This window comes from Megalops cyprinoides, chromosome 6 (assembly GCF_013368585.1).
Source record: "Megalops cyprinoides isolate fMegCyp1 chromosome 6, fMegCyp1.pri, whole genome shotgun sequence".
NCBI classification, from domain to species: Eukaryota; Metazoa; Chordata; class Actinopteri; order Elopiformes; family Megalopidae; genus Megalops; species Megalops cyprinoides.
Window position 1 is genome coordinate 21014734 of NC_050588.1, and position 19392 is coordinate 21034125.

Sequence of the window (19392 nt, forward strand, 5' to 3'; positions counted from 1 at the left end):
CACACACACACATATACACACACACACACACACGTGCACGCGCACATCTGATGACTTCACACAGGGTCAAAGGGCCCCACCTTCCCATCATCCTCCCTGTAACCCCATCTGCAACAGAATTTGCGCTACAGTGCAGATGCAGAGGAACTCTGCCAAACTTGCTCAACAATGATCAACTCAAGACTAATCACTTTGCAATGCTTTCAGTTTACATAACTCATTATGCATAACTTTAGCACGCTCCTATGTCCACGACAGTTAAAAGATAATAATGCTTGTTCAACACTTTTTACCCCCTCTCAGTCGGATTCTTAGAGATGCAGAAGGTCAATCAACAGCTGCTGCAGCTGCTTCCCAGTGAAGTGGCTACTGGTTGGGCTGTGCATGACTGGTTGGGAGGAACTGCAGGCTCTACTCCTCCACTCTGCTTTGACATTTACATTTACATTTACATTTATTTATTTAGCAGACGCTTTTATCCAAAGCGACTTACAAAAGTGCATACAGCAAGTATAGCGACAGTATGGGGACAGGATGTGTACAGTTCCACAATGAGACAGTTCTCAGCTGAGAGCAAGGTCTGTTTGAGGACACAGTACTATTAGATTTGTACAATTACAGCCTATAGGGCAACTAATACGATACACTTTCAAACGGCGAACTTCAACAACCTCAAACGGCGCAATGAGCGTCAGGGTAAAGACTTTGAGCAGCAGCTCTGTACTCTCAGTGTTGTTTGGAGCACTGAATTCAGTGCTGGAGCTAGATTTCTGGCAGCTCTGTCCGGTTTGGTAGTGTGGGTGGTTTTAACTCAGGAGAAAAGCATGTATACCATCAGTATTCATTGCTGGCAAAGTAGCAAAACCGCACTAAAGTACACTACAGTTAACACTCTATAAACAAAACATACACAGGTCTGCTGGGCGGAATAACTCTAAAATCTATCATACTAGCAGGGAGAAGGTTGACCCCTTGAACTGCTAGGTCAGTGCTTTCCATCGGTCGCTCTCTGGTGTTCTGTTTTTTGCATTTTGATGTTAGTCCATTCACAGTGAAAATGCAAGTTCTGCACCACAGCCCTCGTTCAAACCTCAAAAACCTGCTGAACTTGTGGGGGGGGGGGGGGGGTATGCTGCATATGCATTTCTGTATGGCAAGTGCTTTACGGGGACCTTATGAAGTATTTCTACAGGTGAAACTGAAGCCGACCTTCTGTTTGGCAAGCACTGAAAATGATATCCATTTCGGCCTTGTCAACAGAATGCACAAGGCTGGCTAACCTGAGCTGCAGCTCCATTTGCCACTTTCACAAACAGAGAGACAAGGATTACAGAGAGGCATGGGGATGCATGTGGGGGACAGTGAGAAACATGGCATTAAGCTGCCCAACATGCTTGTCTCCAGCTTGTGAAATGAATTATTCAGACTGTAGGTATGCTCTGCACTAACACACCACACCAGCCTGTGTTTATGAGGACCGGCTGTACCGCATTTGAGCGCTTCAAGAAGCCTAAATGGTTGCAGGCGTCCTCTGAATAAATAATAATGCTCAAACCAATACCAGTCTTCCTATGCTTACTGTTCCATCACACAGACATAAAGCCAGGTTATTTTGAAATATTCACTGGTATAACACGATACCGTGTGTCCCTGTGTCTGTGTCTCTGCTGTATCTGGCTGCACTACCAAGTACTCCACGGCAAGCGATCAAGTTGGTAAGACTGCCATTACACATTGAAGAGTTCAACCACAAAAAGCACAAAAAGAAGTACGCCTGAAAATATGTCTGTTCATTTTCTTTCTTTCAGGCTGTCCATCATCTTCCATGCATTATCCAGAAACTGTTGGGAAAACAAAGCCACAGTAGCTGGGCAGGTCTTGGTCATATCTAAATAGGAGCTTTGTGGTGAGCTGGGAAAAATAAAAAACAAAGCTGGATACAGCTTTTCTGACCAAAGTCCACGTCATCTCCTCCTGAAATGGAGGGAAACCTTGCAGCGCATACAGCAGGGCTGGAATCAAGGTGGGAAAGTGAAAATGGAAGTGAGACGGCAAAGCCCACCCAATACCTTACCCAGGATGACCCACGCTCTCCAGTTATGCATGTCTCAGCCCTATAAGTATGTGGGAGGCTGGAAAGGGCTTGTTACAACTTGAATAACAGAAGATACAACATCATCCTAAGATTCCATTGCTGTGGAGCCCAGCATTGCAACATCAAATCTGAAGGCAAAGGTACCACTATTGTAACACTACGGTATGCCTTACCATAGAGGCTCAGATGGAAAAAAAGGTGTCACGCCACAGAATCAACTAGCAATAGGATCCAGTTATGTGTCATAATGGCAAATTCCATATGTTAAAATCATGACAAAAAAGAGCCAGAATGATCAGTATTGAGCTGTTTTATGTCATCATCTTGGACACAAGAAGCACTGTTCAGAAGAAAAGTCAGCTCTGTGTATCCCAGTGTGATTCAACACTATTCCACAAGTTCCCTTTGCTTATAGTTTGCAAGAACGTGAAGTTTAAGAGAATACAGTTGCTGGTCACCTACATATGCTAGAGTAAGGATTTCAATTACTTTAACATCCTATATGCCAACGAGAGCTGACACTGATCAGAGACGATGAGATGAAGGAGGAGTCTGTGTCCTTCACCATGACAGTGCAAACCAAAAAAGGGGGTAGATCATCACCATGGAATCAAGTAAAAAATGATAAGCGCAACCTCTCACAAACACTTCTCTCACTCACACACCCACACACACACACGCCGACTCTCACCCACACCCATACACTACTGAATCGTGTTAACACAGCAGCTAAGCATAGGAGTTGATTTGCTGTGTCTCCCCACAAGTCTGAATGGCTGTGTTTGCAGTGCTGCCATGCAAACCCAAGGCAGATAGACATCTCCATGCCTTGTGCCTGCACCTGACTGATTTGAACAAACATTGGATGAAAAAGGATGTAAGTACTGACAGATAATTACCTATTCGCATCACCTATGATGGTTACGGTTACCTAACAAAACAACATTTACCCCATTACCGCAACACACTCGCTCCGTGTAAATGTTTTGTTAGGAGTTTGAATGGCACTGGTCTGGGGACTAAAGTCCATTCACAGACCTCTGTGGACCCATAACATAAAGTGCACTGCCGAGTCTTCTTCACATCAGCACTGCTTGAGTGTGTGTTATAAACTGCCCCACCAATACCCTGCATGTGGACCCCAGAGAGAGAGGAAACCACACGGTCTTGATTCCGGTGCCCAGAGTAGAAAATTGTAGCTGATGTCAACCACCCAATCATGTCACCAGCTAACTGGTTTACAAAGAGCCAAATTGACTCCACTCTGGACAAAACAACCACCCTGGAGCACTACAGAATTGACACAAATCTGACCTCTACCCTGTGGCCATTTCTTTCAACTCTGAGCAGCCAAACATCTACTTCACACAAATTCAATGATCACAAACAACCATTTTACACTGAAGACTAGAGAGGATGTGGTTCTGTTATATAGGGCCAGCTCCAAAATCATCAACAGACAAAATGGATGAGATTCAGTGCTACCACATTGCAGGTCATCTGAAATTGAACCACAAACACTAGTAAGGTTACATTCGGCCTTTTCCATGCTAACGATGTGGCTCTGAGTGAAATGGAAAAGATTAGTGAGTAATAAAGAAAGAAGCTTTGCCACTGGCTTACATTCTTTGTTCCCCAAAGGTTACTTAAGGTCAAACTGTAATGAAGTATGGTTGAATTCAGGCATAAATCTAAACTAATTCAGCCCTAATTCAGACCCTCTCTTAACTCACTCTCAACTTTTGAGGCCCTAATTTCACTGCGGATATTCAGATCAAGCTGGCAGAGTCTCTTGGAGTGACATTTTATAATATCTTTGGATGCACCTGTGAAACATTTTAAAATTACTCTTTAACTTAAGAACTGTGCTAAATTCAAAGTCTGACTGTGAAGGAGGCTGTTCATCTTTCCCAAAAAAAAATGTAATTGTGTGTTAATTGTTTAAATGTTTAAGGATCATGTCTTTCAATGTTCAACCTTGTCAACCTTAACTGAGCTTATTTCACAGCAGATAGACCTAAGCAGTTAATTGTTTCATGGTTACTTGTCTATTTGTGATTGTCTGTCTGTAGTCAGCTACTGGTTAATGAGTCTCATGTGCCCAATCAGATTGTTAAATACAGGTGTGAGGCTACACTGCAGGAAGGCTGTTTGAACTGGTTTGGCATTGTGTTCTGGCTGGTTCCTTTTGTTTGTTGTTTTTTTAAAAAAATACATATTGGATTTTGAGTATTCACTCCTTCTGTTTCATTTTTTTGTAAGAAGCTTTAAAAAAAATCCAAGGAAGACCGCTTCAGGCATTTTGAGGAAGGCAATTTGCCTTGGCAGCTTTAAAAGAGTTCCCAGAAAATGGTTCTGGTTTTAAAAAGAAAAAGAATTCCCAGCCCATGTGTGTAGGCAGAGTGAACCAACAGTATTCTGCCTCCGTACACGCCCACTCCACTGCGGGTCATTCTCATTGGCAGAGCACTGCACTGCATGATGGGTGATACATAATGCTAGGCGCCAATGCATCACCAGGAATAAGTCCAGTGACACTTGGAGGTGCTATATGACAGTGAACAAAAAGATTCATAATTGTGCATTGCCCGTTTTCCCATTACAATGGATATGCCTGCCTTAACTCTTCACCAATAATAAACATTTAACACACACAAAGGCTCAGCAGACCAGCACACGCCAGGGAGAGATGTATATAAACATTGTCACAGTGAGCGCCTGCTCCAGCACCTCTGCCAGTGAGCTGTGTTCACTCAGGGAACCGGGAGTCAAACCTGCAGTTCTCATAAAGGGCCTTCAACGGCAGAATGGAACAGCCTTCAATGGACAGACAGTAGAGACACTGCAGGGTGGGTGAGCTGATAAAGACATGCACAGGCTGGAAAAGGAGTCATAAACATGATTTGTGCGCATACTCCTGTCTGACCATAAGCAAGTTATAGTATTAGCGTTTGAGAACAGTTTAGCGTATGTCAAGCCAACAGACATCATTCATACATTACATTAAGTTGCTTGGGAATACCTGTTATCCAAAGCAACTTACATAGTTTACAATGTTACATGTTATTGATACAGTTAGATATTTCCTGAGACAAAATTGGGTTATATACCTTGCCAAATGGTACAACAGCAGTGCTCCAGCATGGAGCAATCAAACTGGCAACCTTTGGTCACATGCCCTGCTTCATACCACTACATCAAGCTGCATTATATCAACCAGTGATAGGACGAAGTCTAAAAACATGGAGAAAGTAAACCACGCAAATTCTGTGGACATTACATTGCTGTTTCTTTCTGGTGACTGTTACCCCTCTGAGCTTGTGGTTTGTGAGATACATTCATGTTTTACCCTGGATAATTGAAAATATCAAAGAAAGGCATACTTCTAAGGTCATGACAAGAAGATTATTTTATCTGTCTGAGGCAGGTAAGCCAAGTGCATGAAAAAGCTTATCAGGGAAACAGTGTGGCCCAGAGACATAGTGGACAGGGAGCCAGACCAGTAATCAGTAGGTTGCAGGCTCAGCTCCTTTGTCTGTCACTTAACTTCTGCCCTTAACCCCTCATTTGGCCACTTAACTTGGATCGCTGCATAAATTACATAATAATATGGAAGGAGGCATTTGGAAAGCAAAAAATGCAATAATCCTCAGACATTCTTAACACATCACTATGCATGCAATAAGTAAAATGTGCCATCACCCCAAGGACAACAAACTCAACACACATGGTCAGGTCTTGTTTAGTAATGTCACCTATAGAGTTTCTATAGAGTCGCACGAATAATGACTTGCGCCATCTGACAAAAGAGAAGTCATTTCCCGATGTCCGTCGAGTTAAAACCCGCGGAAGTGAGAAAGATTAGCCGCAATACTTAACATTTTTGGCTTTCCATTGCTTCACTGGCGCCAGATATATTCCGGAACTATTCGTCAGTAATCGATTGATTTATTTTTGTATGGCAACATATTCATTATTGTTTTGAACAAAGCCAACGGAGAGAATTTAAGAAAATTCAAAACAAGTACAATGCATTCTTTTAAACATGTCTTACATAAGACAGACAAGGACACATTCCACGAAAGAGTAAGTAAAATTGTGTAACGTTATCCTGCCTTTCCCACCTCCTTCGAAGTTTTTTTAGAGAACCAATTAATAGGGTGCCTTGTATCACCAGGTTTCCATGCGACCAAACATTGTGTTTCGCAAACTTCCATTCGAGCTGTGTGTACTCTCGATCCTGTAAGACGCCGCTTCTGCACGTCTCAAGAAATCTGCAAGTGGCTCGCAAGCGGGCAAACTGCCGTAGGTTACTACTGTACTTTTAACAAGGTTCAAAACAATAGCTCAAATCGAAGAGGTACGGTGAAGCCGACAAAAGGAGTTCCGTTGCATTTTACAATTACACATGAAATCAGTTGAAGCAAAGCGCACTTCGAAGGTACCTAGTGGGTTTCAATAGTTAAGCTTGTCAGGTTACATTTTAGCATAATTCCTAGTACTTTGTTTTCATTGTGATCGACCGCAGCAAACCTGTTCCAATTCTTTCAGCTATAATGTAGCCTAAGTTTTATTTTTCCACAAAAAACACTCACCTCCTTGATACGTGTCCCTTATTAGTTGAACTTGCCTTTCCTTCAGCCTCCGATCTTACTCCGCGATTCCACCGCCTGTTCAAGGAAATAGCTGGTGCTTGTGCGCTCGGCGGCTTGTCAGTACACTGGAGTGGTGACGTCGCGTCGACCAGGTGCACACACACACATACACACACACAGAACAAAGCTTCACTGGAACGCCAGTGTCCTATACATCCATCACAAATGATATCTTAATACTGTCTGGAGACTTTATGAAAAAGAGTGGCCAAAGGACAGGTGGAGATTTGCGAAGAAGTATCTCACGTTCTCTCACTTGTAATTTGAGGTCTCACATGGCCTGACAAACTGGATCCCTAGTAACCGCGATCTGACATATCTGTCTTATTTGAACAAGCAACATTCTTTTGTAATGATGGAGACATCTCAGATGGCTGTAATTTTCCTCTGCACGTCAGCATTCATTGTTTTAAATAAACATGGGTTTGGCTGTGGGTGATTTCATTTAAGTAGTTTCCGTAATGCTATATGATGAGCAGTTGATAATAAAGAAACTTCACTTATTGACCTGACAGATCTGAATATAAATTAGACTTAGAAGGTATATCTGGTGCAAAATTAAATATTTTCAGGGACGCCATTCTCAAAATGCCCCGCTTACGATTCCACTGCTGTTCAGTCACGACACTGGCAAGAAAATATATAGTCCTCAGGCTGAGCACCCGCCCCCATGGGATTTAGTCGTTTACGCGGTCCAAGTCTTGGAGGTTTCGTGTTTGCCCACTCTAGCTTTTAATTAAGGTACAGTGTGCCCTAGATTCTTTTTTTTCCTTCTATGCAAGAGAACAAGTGCGAATTTTGAAGATAGGTGATCTTTACATTACATTATTTAGCAGATGCTCTTACCCAGAGTGACTTACAGAGGTTCTTTACAATGCTATCTATTCATACAGCTGGATAATTACTGAGGCTATTGTGGGTTAAGTACCTTGCCTAAGGGTACAGCAGCAGTGTCCCAGCAGGGATTGAACCAGCAACCTTTCGGGTACGAGTCTTGTGCCTTAACCTCTATGCTACGCTGTGCACCCATTGTTTTCATTTACTTAATTATTTTGAGAGAGGCTGTGCAGATGCTGCACAAATTCACAGATTCACACGTAGACATTGCACCATTGTACAGATAACACAGTTATGGGTTTGGCCATGATTGCACCTCTAAAAAATGTAACTGTAAAAGTTAGTTTCACACCTGACAGTATAAATGGACAGCAGAACTATGTGCTATGTAGAATTGTACCTCTTCTAGGACAAGGTGACCCAATATGACAGCCAATATTAATAATATTTTGAGGGAGATGAGACTCAAATAGCAGTTTGGGTATGGGTATGGGTGACCATGAGCTGCGTGTTTCAGTTGCCCCCATTGTATGGAATAGGTGGCACTGGACTGACTTAACAACTGCAATTGTCACTTAAGCAGTAGCACTACTACATGGTAAAAAGACTTGCAAAGTACTCACACCACATCGGAACTCCTCAACAGGCTCAGCATTAAAAGGTAGTTCCTGCTAGTCACTTAGTGTTACAGAGGCAGCTTGTAATATAGTGTAGCGGCTCTGCTGTGGACTGGCTGTGGATTTCAGTCAGGCAGGATGAAAATGTGATGACCTTCCGCACACATTGTCACCCTCGAGTCTCACGCCACAAGGGAATCTCCGCGGTTGCATACATTGAAGGCGTGGAAAATGGTGCGGAGCAGGTCAGCTGATTTTCTGAAGATTCAAAGGTGCATGTCCCAAGATGTCGTTGAACACAGCTGAACACAGCTGATATGTGGAAAGCATGCAGAGAAACCAGCTGGGTTCCTTCCTTTATTCCACAGACTGAAAGAATGTCACGGCTGTACTTGATGAATTTAGTCCTTACCTGAGCCATGCATCTTGCTGACTCACGCTCTCTCTCTGTCTGTCTGTCTCTCTCTCTCTGTCTCTCTCTCTCTCTCTCTTTCTCTCTCTGTGCATGTGTTGCATGAGTTTGTTAAATTTGTGTGTACCTGGACATCTTGGATTTAAAAATTGCAATTGTGAAGAAACACAGTGCACAATGCATAAATGTGAAATGACAAAAGCAGAATTTCAAATATGTCATGTGCTTTATCCTCTCCTTCCATTTCTCTCTGTCTTTCGGTTCATTTTTTCTCTCTCTTTGTATGTGCATGTGTATGTGTGTCTTTTGTTTTTATTCCGAGTGTCTAAGTATTGTGAAGAAAGAACACAGAGTGCAATTAGTAATGAATGGAGTGAAATAAATTAACTGAGGAAAGAAAGACGTTTCATGTGTTTTCTCCTTCCTATTTCTTCTACTTCACCTCATTTTCTTCCTCATTTCTTTCTGTCTGTCCTTTTTTCTAATACTTGCCATTTCTGTCTGTCTGTCTCAGAATAAAAAAAAAAAAAACATTTTCAACCTGAAACATTGGGTGAAACGAACTCAGTAACAATACTCAGTGGAAATGTGCATGATATTTAACACCAGAGCCTCATTTTCCATTTCTCTTTCTCTGTTTAACTCTCTTTCACTGTCTATCCTCAGGACTGTTAATGCTTTTCCACTTAAGGCAAATAAGCTATGAAGAAGTGGAATACGGACTTCCCATTCTCCTTCAGTTTTTACCAGGAAATGTGTTAGTTTGTGATTGGCCTATATTCAACAGATCTGGAAACTTTGATGACAGGGTTTGATGGTGCACTTCAGCCCCCTGCCAAGAGGAACTCTTCCTCTAACCTAATTTTAGCTAGACCCCTCCACCCCCGCCGCCCCACCACCCCACCATGCTATGTTACCATTAAGAGTAAAGGGGTGGGGCCAAACCTTCGCTCTTCCTCCTGGGTGCAAGGAATGGACAGCATGTGATGCTGACGCACAGCTGGCCCCGCCTCTATGGCTATAGCAGGGCCAGGAGATCCCCAGACCTTAGTTGTGCGTCTCTCCCGGTGGCCATCAACAAACGAATCAATCACGGTGATGAGGCTGACATGCTGTAGACACAGACAGTTCTTCTCCCACGTTTGGCCAAATCAAGAGAGGGCATACTGGTTTGCTTCAAAGCAGTCTTATAATCTGACGCCTATGCAGCATTTCTGACGTAAGTGTTAAGCTGTGTTCTTGAACATTTTGACTCTAGAACAGGGGTTTAGAAAAAAACAGGCAGAGCGGATTCCACTCTGTTTGTGTTTGTGTGCCTTGTCAGCAAATGGTATTTTAACGGGTGGATCAGTGGCCCCCTGAAATATTTTTTCCTCTTTCACTTGCATATGACACATAGGGCTGATAAGATGGCAGAAACCTTGAGGCACAGGAGATAAGGCAGGGCTGAGTCCCAAGGATGCAGTTTATTCTAGATTTGTTGAGGAGGAGGAGAAAGAAGTGGAGGGCCAGGGAAAGTTTCAGTTTGACTTCCACTGTGGGATCAGAGCAAGGGTAAACTGAGACATGACCCACTGGAGACTGGGAACCCCAACCTTTCCCTCTCCCCTCGCTGTCCTCCTGTGTTCCCAGTATCCCTCTTGATCTTTTGTCCACCCATTTCTCACTAATGCCTATACTCACATCTCCATCCTTAATTTCCACCATACTATTGTCCCATCCTCTCATTTTCCCTTCTGCTGTTCTTTCTCTGTGTCCCTCTGTTTACTCTTTTCTTCCCATATTCTTATCTCCTTTCCTCTTTCTTTTCACCACCCTTTATTTGTCCTTTCCTTCTATGTATTTGTCTTTACACTGCAGAGTAACACTGTGCAGACAAGGTACAGGCCTGGAAATGTCAGGACAATGTCATCGATATTCTCCCATTTTAACTTGTCCTTGTTATTTTGGAGTTTTTGAGCTCACACCTGAGAATACAAATAAGTTTCTCAGGCTTTTAAAGCCATGTTCAGTTTTGTTTCTGCTATTTTCTTTACTTCTTGATTAAGACTGCTCTTATGAATTCCTCGGTTACTGTTTACATGTTTCTGTGTTAACATATGTGAATGTGTTTGTGTGTGTGTGTGTCTGCATATATGTCTTAATCCATCATATTTCAGGCTCAAATTAATGCTCATCCTGTATACCTGAAATGTGAACTCCATGCAGATTTCAGGAGTTCAATGGTGTCCCTCATTCGGCTCATCCCTCTTTCCTGTTTGTCTTTTGTTCTGTTTTATGCATCATTCTGTCCTTATTTTTGCTTCCTCCATATCTTCCCCTCCATCCCTCTCCACCTTCCTTGGAGTCTTAGCGGACTGTGATGTGTGAGGCTGCACTGTGAGTAAGCCAGAGCTTACAGGTGGTGATTGGCACTGAAGCCCACCTCCTCATGAAAGCCCTAACCAAACCAATGGCCCTGTGGCTGAGACTGCAACATGTATCCTGATCCTGATTGCTAAATGTTATGACTCTGTTCACTTCTGTCTTCATGTCACACATACCTTCCTGTCATGCCACAGCTAATCTCAGAAGTGTTACCAGACCTGAATTGCCGGTCCTCAGATTTGTTTTAGGTGGTATATGAAATGCACAGGAGGAGGTCATTTTTGTTTAGATGATCATCAGTTAGGTTTAGGTGGAGAAGAAAACTGCTACCAAAGATTTCTGCATGGAAATACAAAAGTGAAAGGACTTGGTGGCTAATGCCATCTAAGCAAGCCAATTTAAGAAACATTTTTTTAAATGTGAACACACCCTATCTCACAACATGTCTTTGTCCACACAAAGTAAAGATTTGCAAGGAATTTTTTTACAGAACTTCCTGAAACACGGTTGCTGCACAGACTTGTACAGCATAACTAAATGCACTGCTGTTTAGATGCATTGATGTTTTTTAATGCGATGGCCCAGGGATAATATTTTTACATGTGGATTTCAAGTGTGGAAAAAGCAAGATTGCTGAGGTAGTTAATATGATTGTGAGGTAGGGTGTGTTGCACAATAGTTTAATCAGTGTGGCATACACACACACACACATACACACACACAAAGCAATTTCGATTGCAATATATTTTTTCTACTTGTACCAAGGTTGTAGTCAACTCCACTAAGCAGTCAAGTGTTGAGCTAATGTACAGTATGTGTTTGAACATAGTTATGGCTGTGGAATGTACAATTTTAAGTGTGTATGTGTGTGTGTGTGTGTGCGCGTGTGTGTGTGAGTGAGTGACATCCTTCTTCCCACCTGAGGCATCTATTTGACTGCATGATTTTGATAGTGACCTGAGCCTCCACCACAGTACAATCAGCACAATGTTTTAGAAACCAGCAGGATGCAAACCAAAAACTCCCACACCATGTCCGTCAAGGCTACCGTTTCTGACGTTGCAAGATATGGTTGACGTGGTCATTTTGGCGCTATCAATCACTGGTCCACCCCATTAGACCACATGATGGCCACACTCCCAGACCGCTGTTCTGGACAGCAGAGAGAGTTCCCATGGTGCAGCTGTCACCCTCCAAGGCTGGGCAAACATATGAGTGAGTAACGAGGAACACGGGTGGACAGGGAGGAGAAACAACACCCAAAAAGGAAAGGAGCTCTCCCTCCTCCACAGCCTTTCAGCATGCTTGCAGTTACATCTCTGTCATTCCATTTGTTGTTCTTCTTTGTCGTTCTTTCTTCTTGTCCCTGTCTCCCAGTCTTTACCCGAATAATGTCTCCATCCTCTGTCTCACTTTTCTCTTTTAGTTTGCCAGTTCCCTGTGTTTTTACAATCAATTTCCTCCTCCGCAGGCCTTGTGTGTCTCTGCATATCTTTCACCTGTCTGGCTGTAAGACCTAATGTGTTATACACAGGAAATCTGGATATTTTAAGAGAGAGTGCCTGTTCTTTGACACAGCGGCCGTGCAGGTCTCTGGCCATGCTGAGTGTCCCAGAGAGGGAGACACTAAGGGAATTGCTTCCAGATATGAATATGGCCAATATATCTGCTTTATCACTTTCATATGTCTATATTACCTCTTCAAGCATAGGCACTATGTGTATATGCATGTATATATGTATACATACACATGTGTGTATGCAGCATCAGTGCTGTGAACGTCAGACAAGCTCACTTCTCACATCATACGTCACAGCAAATATGAATGAAGAAATTGAAAAGAAGAACAGGAACATCTGATTACATCATTTGTTGTTTATGATGAGACTCAGGTAGGATACAGTAATCATGCAGATACACAGTCAGCTTAAATAGACACTAACAGCATTACGTAAGGAGAGGTCCCACAGAGGTCATGTCATCTTCAAGCCTACAGGATCGAGTGGCCCAGTCTGTAAGCATGAGGAGAGACAGCATGCCTGATAGTGCATCTACAGGAGGAAGACCTGTCACAGCACTGGTCCAACAGGTTTCTGGAGGTGGGCCCAGGTGTAGCTCAGATCCAGCTAGCTCCATGTCTCTTAGGTGCCTCTTTTTTAAAATGATAACCATGTGCTGGTCATGGGTGAGGACTAATTAATGATTCCAGTTCTGATTGTGTTCTTTAAAGGAGGTGGGCCTTGGCGCTGTGGAGCCTCTGCTCGAGAAGAGACACTGTGGGCTGTATCTTTTCATGAAGTGGAGCAACAGAAAAGGTCAGTTTGTACTGGATGACAAAGGGACGATGAATATGCTCATGTTCTCCCTGTGTTGTGGAGAGTACTCCTGTTCCCGTTACTCTTTGAAGCGTTTGAAGTCCGCAGCAGAGTGGGCTCCAGCGCTTGTGTCTTTTGTCTCTGAGAAAATGAGTTCTGGGTACTGAGGCGCTGAGACACGCCCCTACGACAGTATTCTAATTGACTTTCTAATCTTCACGCATGAGGCAATGCAGACAACCCCAAATGGACAGCTTGCTCTCAGCGGCTGTAATGTGCACGGTCTCCCAGTACTGAAAAAGGTAATGGCAGTGTTTAGGTGTCCTGGATGCTGCAAGCCCTTACTTTCCTTTAAACCACAAATCAACTGCCTGCCTCAGCAGGCTGGAATGAATAACACACAGAAAGCGAGTTCCAGCCTCGTCCGTGTCTCTGTATTTCACATCGCATCGCCATTAGGCCCAACTGTCGGCTTCCAGTGTTTATTTTTGCTTTTGGCTAGCCTGCCTGTATAGCAGAGATGCCAGAACAACCAAGCAAACCACGGAATGCTTAAATACCACCGCAATAGTCCTGCAACATAGGAAAATACCACCAAAAACAGTCCTGAAAGCTAGTAAATAAGAAATAATAAGTCTGTGAACTAATATGTGTTAACATGATGATTATTTTGCTGTTTTCAGTATTCCTCTATTTTGCTAAAGAGTGGGTTAGGTAATAATTTTCCAGTTTTGCCATATCAGCTAAAATGTTCTATTTTATGTGATTTCTGTGGGAAAAAGCCACTTTGTGGTAATCAGTGAATGGTTTTATTCCATATAAAAACTGATTGATTGATACAATATGTTTCAAATACTGTATCTCCTCTCTGATTTTCCTTTATCCTCTCTGATTTTCTCAGAACATCCTCTGTATTTGCTGCATTTGCTGATACTTAATCAAATGGTTCTGGTGATGTGTCCTTTGAGTTAAAAAAATAATCAAGAATGAATTGTTTTTCAGTTCTAACCAACTGTCAGGTAAATGCAGTGCATTTATGCAGTGGTATACAAAAGATCTAACACTTCTTTTAACCTCTCAACCTGTGGTGAAGTGCTTTGTGTCTGCTCTGCAAATGGGACCCTGGGGCTCCTGCGTTATGAGCCTATGTCACCTTATCTACCCCCCCCTCTCTCTCACGATAGAGATTCCTCAGTGACTCTCTGAATGGGACACCATTAAAGAGATGAAGGTTAATTAAAGCCTTACTCTTTTGCTCAATTAACAGTAACTTATCCCTTTGCTCGCTACCTCTTTGTCACCTGTGTCTCTATTCATCTCATTATGCTCATCAAGCAAGACTTCTTGCTCATGCGGCCATCGAGATAGCACTCAAGGAATTTCTGTTGCTGCAGTCAGGGTAGCCCACCTAATGATTTTTTGAGCTCAGGCAAGAGCAACGTGAATGTGGGACTGTAAGTAGCGCTTCAGCTTTCCTGAAGAATAGCTGTGAGGTAAGTGTCCTTTCCTATTTTTAAGACTTTCACCTTCACAATTAAGATCAGCAGTGACTGATGTGAAAATGATGCTCTGTGACCCCCTCAGAAATGATTGGGCTGGGTTCAAGGGAGAGGAGAAATATGTAGGTTCTGTCCCTGACATTTCAGCAGAAATGGAAGAGATGGGGTGCAGGTGATGAATTGTCCAGCATATGAAGTGGAACAAGGTGTATATAACTTTCAGGTACTTCTGAGAACCAACTTTTCCTCTTTCCTCTCAGCTTGTGCTCCCTCACTCTCCCTCAATACTGGGTCAGAGAAGCTCCAGGGAGACAGAGAAATAGAACAGCCCTGCCCCTTTCTGTTTCTCTTTCTGTCTCGCTCTCACTCCATCTCACATTCTCTCCCTTTCTCCCTCCTGCTCTCTCTCAGTCTCCTTTCTCTCTCAGTTTCGTGCATTATTCCTCTTTTTTCTTCCTGTCACTTGTTCACTTTTTTCTCTGCTTTCTATCTCATGCCATGTTATTCTCTCACTCTCTCTCTTTCCCTTTACCCATCTTTTGCCACTGACCTGGATAAGATTCACTCGTCTGTCAGTTCTCACCCTATGGCTTTAGTTTAGTTTCAGGGCATTAGTGAACTGGCCATGTGAATTCCAGGCCTTTCTTTATGGAAAGCCTCTTATGAGGGGCCTACTGCGGTCTGTTTATCTTGTGGTCATTAATTTTGCAGGGGGAAGTAAAAAATAGACCAAAATGTTTTCTTTTTTTCCTTATTAATTATTTATGTCCTCAGTTGACTTAGATACTTGTTTCAGTTTGACAACCAGAATGAGCTTGTTAGAAGGCTACATATTTATTATTACATATTTATTATAATAATCATTACGAGAATGATGACAGGATAAGTAACCATAAGATAAACAGCCCATGCTTTTGCAGTGCAATCAGTTTCTGTTCTCCACAGAAGATGAACTACATTTTGAAATGCAGCATAGAGGCGTTCCAGATGTGATCTGGTTTCGGAGCACAGCTCTCGATGGCATGTGGCACCAAGAGACACGTGCGAAGAAGGAGAGATGCAGAGTTCAGAATTCCCACCCACCACCTCAAATTTCAGCCCCACGATTTAAAAGGGGGAGCTTCAGGTGCTGGGGCTATGATAGTGCACTCTAGATATGGGACACAGGGCACACACTGCGTGAAGGATGAGCTAGCAATGCTAACACATGCCGACAAGGTAGCGCTTAAGTCTAGTCCCTTTAGTCTGTGCATGAAGACCTCCACATGAAGTACATTCCAGATACTAACCCTAAATTTGAACGTACAGCCATTCTCTGCTTCCTCTACATGTTGTGGCAGGTGACTTCATCATTTAGTAGTTGTAGTTACCATTCTTTGCTAAAGAAAATACATCTGCCAAGCACAGATAGGATTCAGAAGCTGGTGGGGAGAAAGGAGACAGGGCATGTTAAATCACGAAAGCAATTATTGGAATGTAGTTGAGAAAGTAAAAAAAAAAAAGAGGAATTGAGAGGGAGGCTAAACAGTGGTGTTATTACCTATAAAAACCTACAGGGGGCATATCCTGCCCATGCCAATGGTAAATCATGCTGATGTACCATGATAGTTACAATACAACTTAATAAGGGGACCACCACTTGTTTTGTTTTTACTTTCTTTTACTTTATTTCCCCATGTGATGTTAGAAAATGTCTCCATTGGTACTTTACTGAATCTTTACAACACAATATTCACACGAACCACTATGTTGAACATAAGACAAATCCCAACACTATCGGGAAAAAGCACCATTACTTTGGATGTGCCACCTGCTGTAGAACAGGCTAGCCAAGCCAAGGTTTAAGACATAACATCAGAGCAGATAATAATTACATTCCTTTTGTGTTTCATTTTTGTCAGTGCAAATAAAGCAAAAGAATGTGTATTTTCTTATTTATATATATTTACATTTACAGTTCACTATATGCAAGGCCATTTCAGAAGTACAATAATTAACAGTAGAAATAATTGGCAGCTGAACAAAACAGAAGAACAAACAAAAGCCCCAAAATAAAACAGATATCCTCTTTAACCCTGGAGCCCACACATTTTAGTTAGGCCTTTTTAAATAATCCAAACTGGCTACACCCCAGGCACATACAAGCCCATCAGAAATGTAGCACTTCTAATAACACAAAGTATAATTCTCAGCGCACTCTTCCTGTTGGCCTAAGCAATACTACTGTCCTCAAACAGGTGCCTGAAGTATGAAGGACTAAATACTGAAAGCATCCCCATCCCCTCTCTTGTCCTTGTGCCAGTCAAAATGTGCCAGTAAATTGTCTCTAAGGCAACTGATTTCACTACAGTGTTATGAGATTACTGTGATGGGCTGCTCTGTAAAATTCTGAGAGGGAATGCGAATTTAACATACAGCTTTTCAAATTCTTAAGACACATTCCGAGCAACGAGTTTTAAGAATTGAGAGATACTCAAATCTAATGTGTCAGTGATACGAGAGCAATGCCTGTGGCATTTTTAAGTCACCAAAGTAACCCTTTAAATGGCTCTGCAGTAGTGGCACAACCTCAGAATCTCCATGGCAATCATGACTCCACTTATTATGGTAGCACATCCCATCACTAACATGTACTAGATACAGGACTGTGACACAAATGCACAAATGCACAAAAAAAAAAAACAAACAACAAAAAACGCACATTATTTTGAAAGAAATGTATACAGCAAATGAAACATATGTTCACGTCTGATCAGCCCCAATCAATATAATTTTACATCGTTTTATATCAGCCCACTTGCATCTGATGAGCACATGCTCACTAACTGCTCGCTGCCTCACAGGACTGAATATCCCTATGAGCACTGAGCATTACATCTTAGATTCTGTGACAAAGTGCATTCTCAGCTCGGCGAAACAGTGAAAAGCGACTGAGGGAAAATCTCTGAGGCGCAATTCTGAACAAGACAAAAGAGGTGGGCGTGACGACTCAAATGACCAAGAGTCCTAACAAGCAAGCTAAAAAGAAAGCGCACAGAAAAAAGAGCACATCTAACTTCTGTAAAACTCTGATGAAGGCTGTAAAATCCTGGTAAATGCTGTAAAATTCTGATAAATGCTGGAGATTTACCTGATTGAAGGCCAGAGAGAGAATGACTATCACATTGCAGCCCCTCTTGCAACAGGCTGAGATAACGTTCATCGTGAACTCATGTCTTTCACTGCCCTCTGCTGGATGCTGCTTGTAATAACACAGGAAATGAGAGTATAGCATGTCTGCATATGTACAGTCAGTAGCTATAATAGTGACAGATAGTGGCAGCTTCTTCAGTGCACTAATTTCGGGTGTCACACATGTAATTATACATCTGATGCTGGTTTAGCGGTCATGTGATAAGAGTGTCTGTCCTGTTACTGGAAAGATGTTGACCAGACACTTAATTATACCAAAAACAGCTATGGCTCCCAGTCAGTCTGGCGCACAGTAATACAGAGTGGGATTGAGGTAATGGCTCAGAGAGGGACTGGCATAATGTCCAAGAGGTGTGTGTACGTCTATACATATATATATGTATATATCATCAGCTGCCCAAGAAAGAGGAATGAGTTCTGACTCCTTAAGAGTAGCTTGCTCGTTAAGAGTAGCTGTGTTCACGTCTATCCTATGCTCAAGGCAAAACTTGAATGCAGCTTCCATTCTGATTCTCCCTTTTCCTCCAACACACTCTGCATAATTTAAGCAAAAGGTAAAGGTTCATCAAAGAAGTACATATCTCGCTGCCCCATGAACAGAAATGCTCTATACTCTTCACTCTGTTTCACACACATTCCCAAAATGTCACACAGGCAAATTGTGTGTGAGTGTGTATGTTTCAGTGTGTGTTGGTATGTGTTTATGTGTGAGAGTCCAAGTGTGAGTGAAAATACACATGTGCTTGTGTGTGTATGTGAGTGTGGACTTGTGTGTGTTTTATGGGGGGAGGGTATTAAAAACAAACAATACAAGATTGCTAGATTTTCAGGCAGAAAACAGTTTGTGATTAAGCCCTTTTGACGGTGTAACAGGTAACATCATATACAACACAATACAGAAACAAATGACTGACTGGGACTCTTACTATATCTATCCCTATCCCACTTTGGAAATGAGATCCAGGTTAAAGAAACAATGCTCAAAACTGAGTATATGTGTGTCTGTACTTCCTAATGAAGTCCCATTTTCTCTGATGCATCGTTCTGTTTTATGACACCTGGCACTTCACATAGTTAGTCATTCAACTCCAAGACATAGAGTCCATCCAAGTCTCTTTCTGTTTTTAATCAGTCAAGAGTTCCAATGGACATCTCTGCTTGATGAAGGACCAGGACTCAGAGATAAAGGAGGAGAGTCTGTGGCACCCTCCAAAATTTGTCAAACATGGCGAATGCTATAAAACTGTGGCCTCCTCTATGGCGTTGACCCATCTGCAAAACAAGAAAGAAAAGAGTCCTGCATGAACAACACTATCTGTAAAACAGTTATTTTTCCTCATGCATATGGAGTATAGGCACGGGAAAATTGGGTGGGAGCTGAAATACAGGTAATAAACCTCAGT

The 19392-nt window shown here is 42.4% G+C and overlaps 2 protein-coding genes across 4 annotated transcripts in view; both read right to left on the reverse strand.

Moving 5' to 3' along the window:
• The window catches only part of LOC118779116 (protein kinase C delta type-like), a 28464-nt gene extending 20113 nt beyond the window's left edge, over positions 1–8351 (reverse strand). Inside the window, exons 1-2 of one of the 2 annotated variants that reach the window (XM_036531018.1) lie at positions 8211–8351; positions 6691–6815 (exon numbers count right to left, since the gene is read on the reverse strand). The gene's annotated coding sequence lies outside the window, so the exon portion shown is untranslated. Of the gene's footprint in view, positions 1–6690; positions 6924–8210 lie in introns of those variants that run through there. The other variant, XM_036531016.1, reaches the window with a different exon arrangement.
• A 10385-nt stretch (positions 8352–18736) lies between these two features.
• The window catches only part of LOC118779032 (FYVE, RhoGEF and PH domain-containing protein 5-like), a 45529-nt gene continuing 44873 nt past the window's right edge, over positions 18737–19392 (reverse strand). For both annotated transcript variants that reach the window (XM_036530855.1, XM_036530854.1), the window contains exon 21: positions 18737–19261. In XM_036530855.1, coding sequence (XP_036386748.1) covers positions 19225–19261 — 37 coding nt within the window. In that variant the 3' untranslated portion in view covers positions 18737–19224. The remainder of the gene's footprint in view (positions 19262–19392) is intronic.